This window comes from Grampus griseus, assembly GCF_964374135.1.
Source record: "Grampus griseus genome assembly, chromosome: 19".
NCBI lineage: Eukaryota > Metazoa > Chordata > Mammalia > Artiodactyla > Delphinidae > Grampus > Grampus griseus.
Genome location: NC_139013.1, coordinates 56,625,195 through 56,641,366, shown reverse-complemented (window position 1 = coordinate 56,641,366; position 16,172 = coordinate 56,625,195). Strand labels below are relative to the sequence as shown.

The 16,172-nt window shown below is 53.9% G+C and overlaps 1 protein-coding gene across 6 annotated transcripts in view; it reads left to right on the top strand.

Moving 5' to 3' along the window:
• FBXO31 (F-box protein 31) overlaps window positions 1-16,172 on the top strand; it is a gene marked incomplete at its 5' end in the record, with an annotated part of 43,771 nt that overhangs the window by 24,686 nt on the left and 2,913 nt on the right. For all 6 annotated transcript variants that reach the window (XM_082676450.1, XM_082676449.1, XM_082676451.1 and 3 more), the window contains 6 exons: window positions 1,408-1,484; window positions 4,057-4,224; window positions 4,840-4,914; window positions 12,276-12,385; window positions 13,489-13,642; window positions 14,732-15,093. In XM_082676450.1, the coding sequence (XP_082532576.1) occupies window positions 1,408-1,484; window positions 4,057-4,224; window positions 4,840-4,914; window positions 12,276-12,385; window positions 13,489-13,642; window positions 14,732-15,093 (946 nt within the window). The remainder of the gene's footprint in view (window positions 1-1,407; window positions 1,485-4,056; window positions 4,225-4,839; window positions 4,915-12,275; window positions 12,386-13,488; window positions 13,643-14,731; window positions 15,094-16,172) is intronic.

Below are 16,172 nucleotides of genomic sequence, written 5' to 3'. Positions count from 1 at the left end.
TCAGGTCCCTCTGGGCTCTGCTGCTTGGTCTTCCTTCCTGAAGTCGGTTGTGATGATGCAGCTCCAGCACTTGGAGACCGTCCATGGCTCCCACTGAGTATTAGCCAGGGTTTTCAGACACACAACCAATTTCTTCATGTATAAAGAGATTATTATAAGGAATTAGATCGCACAGCTATGGAGGCTGACAAGTCCCAGGATCTCCAGTCAGCAGGCTGGAGACCCACAGGAGCTGATGGTGTGGTTCCAGTCCGAAATCCGGCAGCCTCTAGACCCAGGAAGAGCCCATGTTTCAGTTCGAATCCAGAGGCTGGAGAAGACCAATGTCCCAGCTCAACGCAGTCGGGCAGGAGAAAATTCCCCTGTGTTTGTGGGAGGGTTAGCCTTTTTGTCCTCTTCAGGAAGAGCCCATGATTTAGTTAGAGTTCGAAGTTAGAAAAGGCTGATATCCCAGCCTGCAGCCAGGCAGCAGGAGTGTCTCCTTACTGATGGGAGCACCAGCCTTCTTCTGCTCGGGCCTTCAACTGATTGGACAAGGCCCACCACACTAGGGGGGGCAATCTGCTTTCTCTGTCCACAGATTTAAATGTTAATCTCATCCGGGAACACAGACATACCAGAATAATGTTTGACTACGAATGTCTGGCCCCCCCATGGCCAAGTCCAGTTGACATATAAACTTTACCACCACACACTGGCTGCAGAGAGACCCCAGACCCTGAAGCGGGCAGGCAGGGCCCTGCATGAGCTGGTTGTCTTCTTTGTGCAGTTTGCTCATTCTTTCACTTGTTCACTGTTCACTCAACAAATACACATGCAGAGGAAATGGAAGCGAAGGACTCTTCCCAGGGCATTTACTGTGCTGGCCATGGCCGTGCAGTGGGGTCTCAGGTCGGCATCAGGTGTCCTTTTCTCCCGTTGCCCTCAGTGAATATACATGCGCTGCTTTTGAAATAAGGGGGAATGTGTGTGTGTGTGTGTTTAAAAGAAAGACAGCTGATCCAATTAAATCTTACTCTACAGCCCCATGGTGTTTTGGACTCTGCCCCTGGTAAAGAGTCCCACATCTCCTCCGTTGTGTAGACTGATGGGAGGGGAGGTTCATTGCTTCACAAGGGCGCCCACTGCACGTCCTTCGAGGCAGCAGTTCCTTGTCATTGGAGCTGATACACAGAGGCTGGGTTTCAAAATGACCCAGTTGTCTGTTACATTTTTACTCTTAGAATGATTTAGACACTTGTAATATTTGCTTGAATCCACATTTGTTTGGAAGGCTCTGTTACGAGCCTCCGTTAGGGATTTCTTCACACGTCCCTCCTCTTCCTCACGCTCTTTCCTCCGATTATTGACTGTAAAGTGAAGATCAGCTGGCTCTGATGAAGTCCTGTCCTCTCTCTCTCCCTGTAGTGCTTCACCGATACAGACACATTTTGGGACTGTGGCAGCCAGATATCGGGCCGTATGGAGGACTGCTGAACGTGGTGGTAAGTCCCAGAGCGTCGGGCCTGGGTTCTTGCGGACGGGACTGCGTCCTCCCTCCAAGGGGCAGGCCAGTTGTTCACAAAGACTCATTGGGCCAGGTTTTATTTTCCTAGCGAGCAGAGATTCATTTTAAGTAGCTCTTGGCTTCTGCCACACCTACGAACTTCGTGGTGACGGGATGCCTTCCCTGGTCCCTGCCTCTTGGACACTCGGGGCCATCGGCCTTCACACCCCCGGGGCACTCCAGTGTTGGCTTGTGCACTGGTTCGTTGCCCTAAATCGGGTCTGCAGGCTAAAAGAAAAGGAGGCCATGTGGGGCCCTCGGAGGCTGGCCCTAGACAGAAAGCCCACGCCAGGCCCGCCCCACCCAGGGACCAAGTGGCATAGGCTTGGTGTCATGGCAGGTGTCTGTCCCTTCTCTTCAGGCTTGCCCCCTGAGGTCTACAAGCAGCATTTTAACTTTACTTTATTCAGGCTTTATAGCTGATCTCAGCAGGAGGGGCTGTTTGATACAAGCTCCTTGGTTGTAGCCAGGAGAAGAGTCTTCTGGTTTTAATTTTTATATGCTTCTAGGTCACTTGCCTAGAAGCATATAATAGCTGCTCATTTTTGGGTCCATTTGAGAAACTCAGATCTGACTTTTCTTGGGCTTAACTGGTGTCGGTGTCTAGCAGGATGCAGCCCTCGCCGGTGCTCTTGCCAGGCACGAGTGGTGCCTCTGGGACAGAAGCCGGGACCTGAGTGGGGCCATTGTACTTGCTGAGCTCTGGGCAGGGGCCTGGCCTCGATGTTGCCGCAGCTGATGGTGCAGGGAAAACACAGCCAGGTGCCCTTTGGCCGGCGCTGCACACGCGCTTGGCAGGCCAGAAGCCAAGTCCAGGGGACTGGCCGCAGCTCGTGTCACGGCTCACGGGTCTGCCTCGCTGTGGCCTTTGGGGCCCCCAGGGAGCCTCCTCGTGGCCTCCTCCGAGCCTGGTTCACGTAGGCCACGGGGTGACTGGTTACTTCGTCACTCTGTATTTTGCTCACCAGGGGGGGTTTGGGCAGGGATAAATATTGCTTCATATTTTTTATAATTTGATGGAAACATCTGTTAAGAAACTTGCTTTATATTTGTTCTGTTTAATATCACTGGGGAAGCCTTGCTTTTAGAACATTCTCACAGGGGCCAAGACAGACAGCTCCCAGCGTGGGCAGGTTCTTTCCTTTCTTTTAGTCGGGGAGGGTGATAATTGTTTGTCTTACTGGCAGTGAGTAATAGAGTTAAAAAAAAAAAAAAAGGCTTCTGAAAGCAGGGGATAATTAGGGGAAAATGGAGCCTATGACAGAACACCGCCAATTGGCTCTTGTCTCAGATGGTTAGCGATTAAGTTCTCTCCTCTGTCGCTAGAGCCGGAAGCTGTGGACCCAGGCTCCGCCAGGAAGGCAGGAGCGACTGCTGGGCCATCCCCAGTGGGCTACAGAGGCCACCCCCTCCCCTCCACTGAGAACGTGCCTGGAGACTGCCCCCTCCTTTGACCTGATCACCACTTTTATCATTTGCCATTTTGAACACATACAAGGGTAGTGGGAATGGCTGGGTGAACGCCCACAGACGCCCACCTCCTGGACTCAGAGGTTGGCCGTAGTGCGCCAGGTTCACGGTGTCTGTCTCTGCCCCTTTGCCTTTTCTTTTCCGTACTTTAAAGCAGATCCCAGGCCCGTGTCAGTTCATGTCTGTACTTCAGTGTGGATCTCTAACCATGTGGGTGTTTCGCACGTTCCCACACATGTGAGGTCCTGACCACGCCTCACAGCAGTGGCAGTAGTTCCTGGATTACCTGAGGCCCAGTCCACGCTCGAGGCTCCCTGACGGTCTCAGAACCGCCTTCGACAGCTGGCTTGTTCACGAGGATCTAAGCAGGCCCTCGTGCTGCCTGCTTTGTTTTGCCTCCTGAGTCTCTTCTGTGGAAAGCAGCACTCCCGTTTTCCTCTGGTCAGTTGCCCTACTGGGTGTCGCACTTCTGGATCATTCCTGCTTCTTTCTTATGTCTTTTAGCTTGTGCTCCCGGCACCTTCCCACCCCCACTTCATAGCGGAAGTTCTCTCTAAAAGGTTTGCTCGGATTTGGGGCTAACCACTATATTTTCTATTAAAACATTTAGTTACTTTTTCAGCTTTATTTAGGTATAATTGACAAAACTGTAAGATATATAAAACGTACATTGTGGTGATCTGATTTGATGTACAAGTACACTGTGGAAGGATTCTCCCGTCTAGTTAATTAACGTACCCATCACCTCACATTTTTATTTTTTTTTGAGGGGTGGGGAGAGCACTGAGTTCTATTTCTTAGTAGATTTCAGTGATATAGCAACGTTATCAACTTTAGTCACCATGTTTCATGTTGCATAAACCACTTTTCGATGAACACACACTGGTGGGCGGGGCCGTGCTCGTCCTGCTGCGCTAGGTGAGGCCCCAGGGTCCCTGCGGGACCGGAGTGTGAAGACAAGAATGGTCCTCGTGGTGATCTGGGGGGTGCGGATACTGAGCCTCCGCCTCCCCCTCAGCCGTGTGTGGACCTCTGCACAGGTGGATGGCTTGTTCATCATTGGCTGGATGTACCTGCCTCCCCACGACCCACATGTGGACGACCCGATGCGGTTCAAGCCCTTGTTCCGAATCCACCTGATGGAGAGGAAGTCGGCCACGGTGGAGTGCATGTACGGCCACAGGGGGCCCCACAATGGCCACGTCCAGGTGAGCACGCGGGGCAGCGTGTGCAGGTAAGGGGCTGGGTCTCCTCACTTCGTCCCGGGCCTGCTGCCAGCTGTTTGCCAGGGTCTTCCCAGCTGTGCACCACGCCCATGCCGGCCAGCAGGACTGGGAAGCGGGCCCTGGCCCGGCCCTTCTGTGCGCTATGCCGCTGTTGCTCCTCAGAGATTCACTTGCTGGAGCCTCCCCTGATTCTGCCTCTGGTTAGAGCCAATTGTCCTTCCAAGAGAGATTCCTCACTGTTCCTTTTTCTCCTCTTCGCAAGGGCATCAACTTGGAACCAGACGTTCTGCTCTCGGATGTGGGCCTGGCAGGTGGCCAGCCCGAGAGCAAGCCTGTTCTCTGTCTCAGTAGGAGAGCGCCAGCCCCTCTGTGCTGCTCTCGGACCCCCCGGGGGACAGCGACGCCTGGCCCCCTGGGAGGGAAGCGTGTGCTCAGGGGGGTTCCAGCCTTCCTTCTTAGAGCAGCCGCAATCTGGTGGCCTCTTGGGGTCCTGTAGATGAGTGGGATGCGTGGGTGCGGGAGGGACTGGTGCACGCCTGCTCTGGTGGGGGTTAGGGGCTGACTCGTTACCCTTTCTCCTTGTTGTGGACACTCAAGATCGTGAAGAAGGACGAGTTCTCCACCAAGTGCAACCAGACGGACCACCACAGGATGTCTGGTGGGAGGCAGGAGGTGAGGCCGGACCCTCCTGTCCTGCGGGGCAGCTGAGAGGGTGGGTGGTTTGAAGGGAGGGCCGCCTCCCGGGCTCATGCTGGCGCTGTGGGCGTGTGTGCTGGGCCCAGGTTCTGAGTCCCCACCACCCCCAGGATGAACGGGCCGAGTAGAAATAGTTCTCTACCTGGTTCTCCGTCGCCCCTTTGACAACAGGCCCGTGGGCGGTGGGGTCTCTTCCTGGATGTGAATTGCAGGGAGAGCAGAGGCCTTTATTGGCGTGAACCCCGTGGTGGAGGTTCCCAGGTCACAGCCATGTGGTGGGTGAGCCTGCGTGAGTGTCTTCGGGTTTCCTTTCTGCACGAGTAATCTCACGTCGCCTTTGAGTTTTAGTTACACCACCATCTCAAAACATTCTTAGGAGAACCTCAGACTTTTAAATGCAGGATGCTCGTTGCATTTATTTGTCGGGTGCGTCTCTTAGCGTTTCTGAGTCTGCTGGGTCCCTGGTAGCCAGGGGTCTGCAGGGAGACAGCGCAGATGGAGAGTACGCACGTGCTGCTTGGAATCTGTTGAGGGTAAACGAGGCCCTTGTTTTCCCGAACGCATGGTATGTGAAGGTGACGGTAATGACGTGCTTCCTTCCCTAATAACACTGTCATTCAGCCTCACATACAACCACATACACATCAGTGGCTGTTCCAAGTCCACTTTTAAGTGAAACACGTCAACAGCATATTTTCCAAGAATAGAACCTCCTCAGCTGTTGAGACCTTAAAAGGGCCATGTAATGGACTTCTGGAAATACTCTGGGATCAGAGAAAGTTCCTGCGAGCCAACTGCCGTGTGCGGCCTCACCAATTTGGAGACGGAATGGTATTTTTTCTCATTATGAAGGTAATAACATGCTCCTTGGGGAAACTAGAAAAACACCTAGAAGTTAAGGTGAGAATAAAATGCTTTGTTGGAATCCTGACTTTGGTGGTTAATTTGCATTTCTCTTATGTCTGAGGCTAGGATTAGTGTCCTGTGGTTCCTTTTCTGTGAAATCTGTGTTCATACCCTTTGCCTGGTTCTGTTTGGTGTTGTTATGTTTCTAATTGATTTGTAGGAGTTTTCATCCTGTGAGGAAGTGAACCCTTCAAGATACGAGATGCAAATATTTTTTCCTCCTTCATTCTTTTGTCTTTTGGTTTGAAATGAGGTATATTTTCACTTGTAGAATTTAGTTTTTAATTTTTATATTTGCAGTTGTATATGTCTTTTCCTTTTTTTTTGGCCACACTGTGTGGCTTGCGGGATCTTAGCTCCCCGACCAGGGATCAAACCTGGGCTCTGGGCAGTGAAAGCGCAGACTCCTAACCACTGGACCGCCAGGGAGTTCCCCTTCCTGAATAGCTTCTTAGTTTTTTTTTTTTTTTTTTGCGCTATGCGGGCCTCTCACTGTTGTGGCCTCTCCCGTTGCGGAGCACAGGCTCCGGACGCGCAGGCTCAGCAGCCATGGCTCATGGGCCCAGCCGCTCCGCGGCATGTGGTATCTTCCCGGACTGGGGCTCGAACCCGTGTCCCCTGCATCGGCAGGCGGACTCTCAACCACTGCGCCACCAGGGAAGCCCGTGAATAGCTTCTTAGTTTGATGTCATCTTAAAATCCTTTCCCCACTTTGAAATTATACTTACAGACGCGCTCGTGTTTTCATTTTCACGCGTTTGTTTCCCACATTTATCGCTGGTTCTGTGGGTTTACTCTGTAGAGTGAGCTTCAGCCCGCCTTGGCTGTAGTGCAGGTACCCCTCAGTCACCCCAGCACTGGTGCTGAGTGATGCAGGTTTTCTCTACGATTCAAAATGCCATCTTCGTCCTGTGCTGCCATTTGAATTTGATTTTCTTCAGGTAGATCGTGCACGTTTGTTGTAAAGCGTCTGGTCTTTCGTTGCTGCTGTAAATGGACTCTTGGCTCTCGTATCTTTCAGCTGGTGACTTTATATATAAAAGCTGTTGCACGCCACCCATCTTACTGCCTCTTCTCTTTCATTTATGAGCACCTTTGAGTTGATTACCTTGAGTTTTCCAGGATAATACTGATTATCTGCAAATAATGACATTTCCTTCTTCCTTGACCCCTTGTGGTGAGGACAACACCCTTGTCTAGTGGTGGGTGTGGTTCACATGGTCCTGTCACGAGGCAGCAAGGTGGCCTTGGGGTCAAGATATACGTTATTATGCTAGGGATGGAGCTGTTTATTCGTGTTTTATTAAGAGGGCTTTGTTTTAATTGAGAAATGATGTTGAATTTACCAGTTTGTTTTAGCATCTGTGGAAACCATCAGGTGATTTTTTTCCCCCTTAATCTAGTAATGTGATGACTTATGTTAATAGATTTCTAACCACTCTGAAGTCGTGAAAAGAGAGCTTGTTTGATCGTGGGGCACAGTTCTCTCTGCTCCTGGATGCTCTTTGATCCTGTTTTATTTAGGACTTCTGCATTGATGAACGGGCTTGGTCTAACATTTTTTGTGCTGTCTTTGGCTTTAGGAGCAGTCTTTTGCTGGCTTCTAGAACTGGGGAGCCTTTCTTTTCTCTCTAGGCCTGGGAATCATTTAACAGTGGACTTGGAACTCCTGCCGGTCTGGGGTGGGGAGATGCCGCACGTCTGCAGGCAGAGCAGGGGCTGGGGTGCCTGAGGTGCCGAGGGATGCATCCTAGAGTCATGGGGGCAAGGGGGCTTGCTGTGTGAGGCACAGTCACTCTGTCCATCTCAGTTGCCCGGGGCCACTTTGCTGGCTCCTTGTGCCGTCTCCTGTCTCCCTCCCTCTTGCCCTCCAAGGGGGGAGCTGGGGGACTGGGGGACGGGTTCTCCCATGGATTCCTGTGTCAGCCTGAAACATCTTCACTCTGTAGCTGAGTCTTTCAGACCCAGAGCGTGGCTTCAGGCTCCAGGGAGAGAGAAGGAGCCGTGAGGTGGGCACTGCCTTGTGTCCTGACAGCTCTGAAGAAGAGGTGAAAGTCTCGGCCCCGGATTCCGGGCTGCTCTGCGCTCTGATGGTTGATGGTCACTTAAAATTCTGGGCCACAAGGGTGCTTCCCAAGGGAATGGAGGACTCCCGGTGGCCTAGGAGGGTAGGAAGGTGAACGGGCCTTGCTTATCACTGTCTCCAGGCAGAAGGCTGTCCTTGGCACCGTGGAGAGATGTGGAGATGCCCGCCCCAGCCCCTGCAGGCCGTGCTGGCTGTGATCCCTTCGTCACCACCCAAGGCCAGCTCTGCATAAGCTGCATCCTGAGGCTGCCAACCGCCCCATTCCCCATCCCAGTCCCCAGTCCTGGGCCTTCTGCCAGCTTTGTGCACCTTCCAAGGCCACGTCCTGCGGCGGGATCTGGCCCCTCAGGACTGGGGTGTCCTGCTTGCTCCTTACGTGCCCCTCCTGGGGGCCCTCCCTGTGCTGCTCAAACTGCAGCTTCATCTCCTGGGCCTTTGAGAGCAGCTCAGGGCTTCGCCCGCCCAGACCCCAGCAGTGCGTCTGCTCTCTGGCTCCCGCTGCAGACGCTGCCTGCTCTTCTTCCTGGCTCTTCCCTCCCTGCCCGCGCCCGTCCAGGCCCTGCAGCCTGAGGCTTCTGGAAATCGGGGTGGGGGGGCGCTGTGAGGGGGAGCAGAGGTTGGGAAGGGCGTGTGGCCTGGCCCTACCTGCGGTTGCTCGGCCCTGCAGAAGGCTCTGGCGCTGGACTCCCCTCAGTTGCACACAAGTGGCTTTTATTTTGCTTTCCTTTGTCTTATGTACTTTCTCGCCACATTCCTAAAATGATACCTCATCATCATCAGATCCGAAATCCTCAGAATCGGGAGGGAAAAGAGTGCTGACACAGCCCCACAAGGAGCGGCCTCCGTGCCCATCCTCCATCATCCCTTCAAGTTTCCTTCAGCCTTCGTGATGTCATTGCAGTCTAACTATCTAATTTGGATAGTTTTTCTATTTTTTTTTAGCTTAACCGTTATTCCAGAAACATTTCCCAGTCTCATTAGAATTCTTTACGACCTTTTTTTTTTTTTTTTTGGCCATACTGCGCAGCCTGCAGGATCTTAGTTCCCTGACCAGGGATTGAACCCATGCCCCCTGCGTTGGAAGTGTGGAATCTTAACCACTGGACCACCAGGAAAGTCCCTACAAACTTTATTTTTAATGCAGCGTTCCATCTGTCATCTGCTGCGCTGTAATGACTGTAGGTGTGTGACCATCCTGCAGTTGGACTTGGGGTTTGTGGTCAGATATTCCCCTGTTACCCTCCTGACCATGTGACTCAGTGACTTAGCCTCTGGGAGCCTCAGCCCTTGTCTGTAAAATGGGGCCATGAGATTACCTGCGGTGCCGAGTGATTCGGGAGGGTTGAGTAAGACGCTGAATGACTTAGTGCCAGAGCTGGTCGGAGCCGCCCAGGAGAGATGCCGGGCATTATTACTGTGACCCACTGCCTGAACTCTGCAAAAACGTTGTGGTTTTGGATTGTACAGAAATGGAATTGGGTAAAAGGCCCTGAAGATATTCCAGATTCTCTTTACGTGCTGTCAGTTTGCTGGTCCCCGTTTACAGCCCACCAGGGCACGTGAGCCCCCTGCCTCACCACGTTCCTGCCAGCCTTGGCATTGGCCCTGGCAGAGATGAGACCGGTTAGCACGTGCCCTTTGGTTAGGTTTAATTCTGCCACCTGCTAGCTGGGTGGCTCTGGAAAGGTCTGTTGACTTTTCCAAGCCCCAAACCTCTGTAGAACAGGGAAGATGTTAGCACCCAGCTCCTAGGCCGCTGTGCAGAGTGAAGCAGTGATGGGGCGGTGTTGGCCGTGGTGGACGAGCCCTGGGTCCATAGTGGACTGAGTCTTCTCTGATATGTTCTAGGCCCCTGTGTTTTTCCTTGTGGATACATATCTGGTAAGATAATTTCATAGTAAGCATATTTGTTCTGAGTAATTGGGTCTGCTTGGTATTCTTAATGACTGACCTTCTCATGCAAAGTAAATAAGATTATGATTGTTCACAGGCCAGCTTCATGGTATTTAGCTCAAGTCTGATTATGCACCATGGCAACACTGAAATCACTACATTCTTTTACTTCCATTTGTATCTGTTATTTCTCTATTTGATTTTTTTTTTAAGGGCCTACCCTTCATGAGTTAAGCCACTTAAGTGGAAGATTTTGATTTGGGTGAAGTCTAATTTGTCAAGTTTTTTCCTTAGTGGTTATTGTTTTCTGTCTTAAAAAACTTTGCTTACCCTCCAGTTGCAAAGAGAGTGTCTCTCTCTCTCTCTCTCTTCTTTTTAGAAGTTTGGTAGCTTCACTTTACTTTTCGGTCTGTGACCCATCTTGAATGGTTCCTGTGTGTGGTGTGAGGTGGGGATTGGGGCTCCTTTGCTCCCTGTGGTTGTGCAGTTGTCCAAGCACCATTTGTGTAAAAGACTTTCTTTCCCTGGGAGGTGGCTTGGATGCTGTGATCGAAAGTCCACTCCTGAGACACACGTGGGTGTTTCCAGGCTCTCTCTCTCTCTCTCTCTTTTTTTTTTTGGCTGCACAGCTTGTGGCATCTCAGTTCCCCAACCAGGCCATGGCAGCAAAAGCCCGGAATCGTAACCACTAGGCCACCAGGGAGCTCCCTCCAGGCTCTGTCTTTAGTTCTGCCCTCTTGCTCAGGTACCATCTCGGTTACTGTCGTCTTGTAGTGGGTCACAGTGCACGCTAGTGTACATCCTCCAACCTTGTTCTTTTGCAAGATTGCTCTGGATGTTCCAAACGAATTCCAGAATCAGCTTGTCAGTTTCTACAGAAAGCATGGTGGGATTACTATTGGCCTGATGTTGAGTCTGTAGATCAGTCTGGAGACAGTTGCTGACCCAATACCAAGTCTCCCGGTTCGCAGGTGCCTCTGCTCTGTAGGCCTCTTCCCCCGCCTTTCAGCAGCATCTAGTGGTTTTTGGAGTAGAGGTATCACACGTTTTGTAATGTTTATTCCTAAGTCCTATGTCTTTTGAGGCTGTTGTAAGTAGGATTTTTAAGTTTTTTTTTACTTTCCAGTTTTGTGCTGCTAGTATACAAAAATTCAGTTAATTTTATACATTGACCTTGTAGTTCTAATAGTTGTTTATTTCAGTCACTAGTAATTTCTCTTCTTTGCCAGGGTTTGAGCAGTAACATATTAAAGCAATTGACAGATTGTAGCTTTTTTTTTTCTTTTTGTAAATTGCTTTTGCTTCTGTTTGTAGAGCTAATTCTAGATATTCATTAGAAACACTGTTGAGTTAGGATCCCAGAGCTGTGGATTAGTTATGTTAGGTGTACAGAATGAAACTGTTAAGCACTAAATATCCTTCATTGTTCGATTCCATAATGAATTATTGGGCTTTGCGGATGAGGTATTCATAAAAGTTTTCTTTTTACAAATATACTTACTGAACATAACTGTGAAGGCACATTTTATTTTACTTTATTAAAAAATTTTTTATTGAAGTATAGTTGATTTACAATGTGGTGTTATTTCCTGCTGTACAAAGTGAATCAGTTATACATATGCATATATCCACACTTTTTAAAATTCTTTTCCCATATAGATTATTACAGAGTATTGAGTAGAGTTCCCTGTGCTGTACAAGTAGGTCCTTATTACTTATCTATTTTATATATAGTAGTGTGTATATGTCAATCCCAGTGAAGGCACTTTTTTTTTTTTTTTTGCGGTACGTGGGCCTCTCACTGTTGTGGCCTCTCCCGTTGCAGAGCACAGGCTCTGGACGCGCAGGCTCAGTGGCCATGGCTCACCGGCCCAGCCGCATGTGGAATCCTCCCGGATCAGGGCACGAACCCGTGTCCCCTGCATCGGCAGGGGGACTCTCAACCACTGCGCCACTAGGGAAGCCCTGAAGGCACATTTTAAAAAGGAAAATCCACCCACACTCTCTGCCCCGCCTGTCCCTGTCCTGTTCCTCATTGGTGGCTACAGAAGGCAATTCTGCTGACTTGGCCGGCACGGGGGTCTGCTGTGCCCACTCCCCCAGAAACCTGAGAACCAGGCTCAGTGTAGACGCCACCTGTGTGGGTGGCACAGAAGCGAGGCTTGCCCAGCTGCCTCCTAGGCGCTCTCGACATGGGCTGCGGCCCCATCCTCCCCGAAGGACCCCCACGGTCCCTGCGCTTCCTTCCTGTTGAAGTCGGGCGGGGGAAGTGGGGACCAGAGCCCCTGGCGCCACGCCTCAACAGGAAGGGAGGCCAGGAGCTGGGAGACCAAACACACAGCAGCCCCCCCTCCCTCCTGCCCGGCCTCTGTCTTCATCCCATGCACTCAGCATCACAGCCTCTCCGAGCCCTAGTGTTGTGGCGGTTTTCGTGACCTGTGTTCTCTCGAAGGAATTCCGCACGTGGCTGAGGGAAGAATGGGGGCGGACGCTGGAGGATATTTTCCACGAGCACATGCAGGAGCTCATCCTGATGAAGTTCATCTATACCAGTCAGTACGAGTAAGTGCAGCCCCTCGCTGGGTGTGAGCGGCCTGTCTCAGGTACTGTGAACACGGTCTCCTGGTGGGTGCTGTGTGCATAGTCCCTCTCTGGGTACTGTGAACACAGGCTCTCTCCCAGTGGGTGCTGTGTGCACAGTCCCTCTCTGGGTACTGTGAACATGGTCTCCCAGTGGGTGCTGTGTGCACAGTCCCTCTCTGGGTACTGTGAACACCGTCTCCCGGTGGGTGCTGTGTGCACAGTCCCTCTCAGGTACTGTGAACATGGTCTCCCGGTGGGTGCTGTGTGCACAGTCCCTCTCTGGGTACTGTGAACACAGTCTCCTGGTGGGTGCTGTGTGCACAGTCCCTCTCTGCGTACTGTGAACACAGGCTCTCTCCCAGTGGGTGCTGTGTGCACAGTCCCTCTCTGGGTACTGTGAACACCGTCTCCTGGTGGGTGCTGTGTGCACAGTCCCTCTCTGGGTACTGTGAACACAGTCTCCTGGTGGGTGCTGTGTGCATAGTCCCTCTCTGGGTGCTGTGAACACAGTCTCCTGGTGGGTGCTGTGTGCACAGTCCCTCTCTGGGTACTGTGAACACCGTCTCCCAGTGGGTGCTGTGTGCACAGTCCCTCTCTCTGCGTACTGTGAACATGGTCTTTTTCTCAGGGTACTGTGAGCACACTCCCTGGCCCACCTTGGTGTCTGTTTTCTGTCTGTTGGACTATCATCACCCACCAGCTGTGTGCTGTCACGGGCCTGGCCTGTGTGTTAGAGCCTCATAGTTGCTTTCCCATGTCTACCCGGGGGGCCTCTTAGCCTCCCTGCTGCCGTGCCCTCTGCCCCCGGACCCTGTCGCATGGCCCCTGTTTAGCCCCTTTGCAGTCTCAGGGGTCCCTGCCCCGGGGTGATGGAGAAGGTGTGAGGTGTGCTGTGCACATGTGGGGGAGCATAGCTCAGGAACGAGGGGTGCCCCTAGTGGGGAGCTAACCCTGGCTGCCCTGGGCCACCCTGCCCAGCCCACCCTATGCAGCACGGCCGGAGGTGCATGAGCTCTGTACTCCTGCCCCTGCTCCCGTGCGGCTCTGTGGCCGAGCTCTCATGCTGCCCGCTCCCCCTGCAGCAACTGCCTGACCTACCGCCGCATCTACCTCCCGCCCAGCCACCCGGATGACCTGATCAGGCCTGGCCTCTTCAAGGGCACCTACGGCAGCCACGGCCTGGAGATCGTCATGCTCAGCTTCCACGGGAAGCACGCCAGGGGCACGAAGATCACGGTGAGTCCAGGGGCTGCCCTGGCAGGCCCAGCACCGTGTGGACTCCATCACATTGGCGTGGCGTAGTGTGACTCGGGCCGCACCCTGGCTGCTCAGTGTGGGCCCCGGACCGTGGCACTGCTTCCCCGGGGAGCTTGCTGGGAACGCAGGCCCCACCCAGACCTGCTGATCCAGGGCCTGCCTTCCATAGGATCCCCCGGCGATTCTGAATGTTTCCAAGGCAGCCTTACCACACGGCTCTCAGCCCTGGCCACACCCTGGATCCCTGGGGAGGTGGAGGAGACACTGATGCTGGGGCCCCATCCCAGAGATTCTGATTTAATGGGGGTGGGCCGGGTGAGGGGCTCCAGGAGCTCCCTGGGTGACCCTGAGGTGTGGCCATGGTGGACACCCTCTGCATTAGCCCTCCGGCCCCCGTGGCCCGTCCTGGCCTCAGCCGCTCGGGAACGCAGTGGGAGGATTTCTGAGCTGAGTGGGGGTCCCGGATGACAGGCCCTCTGTCACCCGCTCTAGGGGCTGCTATCCACGTGCTCGCCTGTCGCTGTGCAGGTGTGAGGGGGGGAGTCTCTGCGGAGGCGCAGAGCAGGCCTCTTCCTGGTCCTCACAGGGCACTGCTCGCAGCTCCGTTGGCCGGGCTCCCTGTGGACGAGGGCCTGGAACCAGGCCGTGGGGCCTGGGCGTTCTCCCAGGTTCATGCTGGGGAGCTTTCGTGTTCGAGGCAGACAGTCTGGGCTGGTGTTTCCGGCCTGTCCCCCGTCTGACCGGGGAGGGTCCGTGGACCTCTCTAGGCCGCGCATCTCTTCAGCTGTCACGCAGGCTGGCTCCCACCTGAGGTCTTTGGGCACAGATGTGCCTGCGGGCCCTCCCAGGGTCACTCGTGGGTGCTGTTGTTCCGTGTCCTCAGAGGTCCTTCACAGAAGGCTGCCTGCGCTGGGTGCTGCTTTGTAAGGGCTTCTAGGATCTTCTGACTTGTAAGGGGTTGCCGCCAAATCAGTAGGAAGGCTGAGCGAGTGCCCTCGGCCGGAGGTGTGACCGGGGCTGGAGGCCGCGGTCTCTGAGCCTGCTGACCGCCGCCCGCTGGCTCCGCAGGGTGACCCCAACATCCCTGCCGGGCAGCAGACAGTAGAGATCGACCTCAGGCACCGCATCCACCTGCCCGACATTGAGAGCCTCCGCGACTTTAACGAGCTCTCGCGCATCGTCCTGGAGGTGCGCGAGCAGGTGCGCCAGGAGCAGCAGCAGGAAGGTGGGCCCGAGGACGCCGCGGGCCTCGGCCGGCAGAGCCCCCAGCCCTGCGCGGAGCCAACCGCCGAGCAGGCCAAGGGGCCCGGGGATGGAGGGGCCGAGGCCGCGGCTGAGCCGCCCGCCCAGTCGGGGCAGGGGCAGCCGTTTGTGCTGCCGGTGGGCGTGAGCTCGAGGAATGAGGACTATCCCCGGACCTGCAGGATGTGGTAAGGATGCCGCGGGGCGGGCAAGACGGGGCTTCCCAGAGGGGGCTCTGCCCGGCCGGCAGGGAGGTGGCCTGGGGTGGGGCCGACCCTGCGCTGGGGGCCCTGCACTGGTGGGGAAGCTCTGCCTACTTGGGCCGGGTCCCAGCTCGGGCCGAGCAGACTGTGAGGCTCCCCTCACCCCTCTGGGGGCCTCAGCTGCCAGGCAGGGGGCCTCCTCCCCACCGTCTCTCACTGCACAGCCGCTGAGATCAAAGGTAGCCAGGCAGACAGGTGAGACGTCGGGCAGCACTGAAAGCAGGCCGTGGCGTCCCTCCCCGCGCCTCCCCTGGAAAGCCTGCTCGCGGCGTCCTGGACGGCCTTGCAGGGAAGGCCTGTCCTGGGGTCTCACCGCCTCCTCATTTCTTCATGTGGTTTCTCCCCGGCTCTAACAGCCTCCCCACAGAGGCCGTGGGCCCCGGTCTGGGACAGGGCCTGCCCGCTGCTGCTAGCTCCTCACTTGGCGTGCTGTTTGCACGGTCCTGTCTTAGAGATGCACGCCCTGCCCCGGTCCCCTGCACTCCAGGGCTGTTTAGTTTAACTACAGAGAATAAAATGAAAATTCAGGCCCTCGGGCACACTGGCCGCATTTCAAGTGTTCAGTAGCCACTCGTGTGTTGGACAGTGCAGGTCTAGAACATTCCATCGCCATAGAGAGTTCTCATGGACAGTCACCTCGGGGTTCATTGAGGGAGGAACCTGTCAGTCTCTTGGCAGATTATCACAGCCGACTTTTCTCTGCCTTTGTCACGTTACGTGTGAAGGTTTCTTTCTTTACCTCTGGGCCATCTGCTGCCTCTCGTGTGCCCGCAGTGGTCTCCTAGGCTTTTCACATGTAGGCAGGCGCCCGCCGAGCTCCCCAAAGGGAATTTAGGCGTCTGCGTGGACTTGATGGAAAAAATTCATTACATTTTCTTCATGTTAATACACTTGTGATAAAAGAGGCTGAATTTGGCTTTTCTGGAGGGAGATGTACACATAGTGAATGTGTGAAGTTTTGAAAGGTCATAAAGGGAAAGGCTTTGTTATCCCTGGGAAACTTG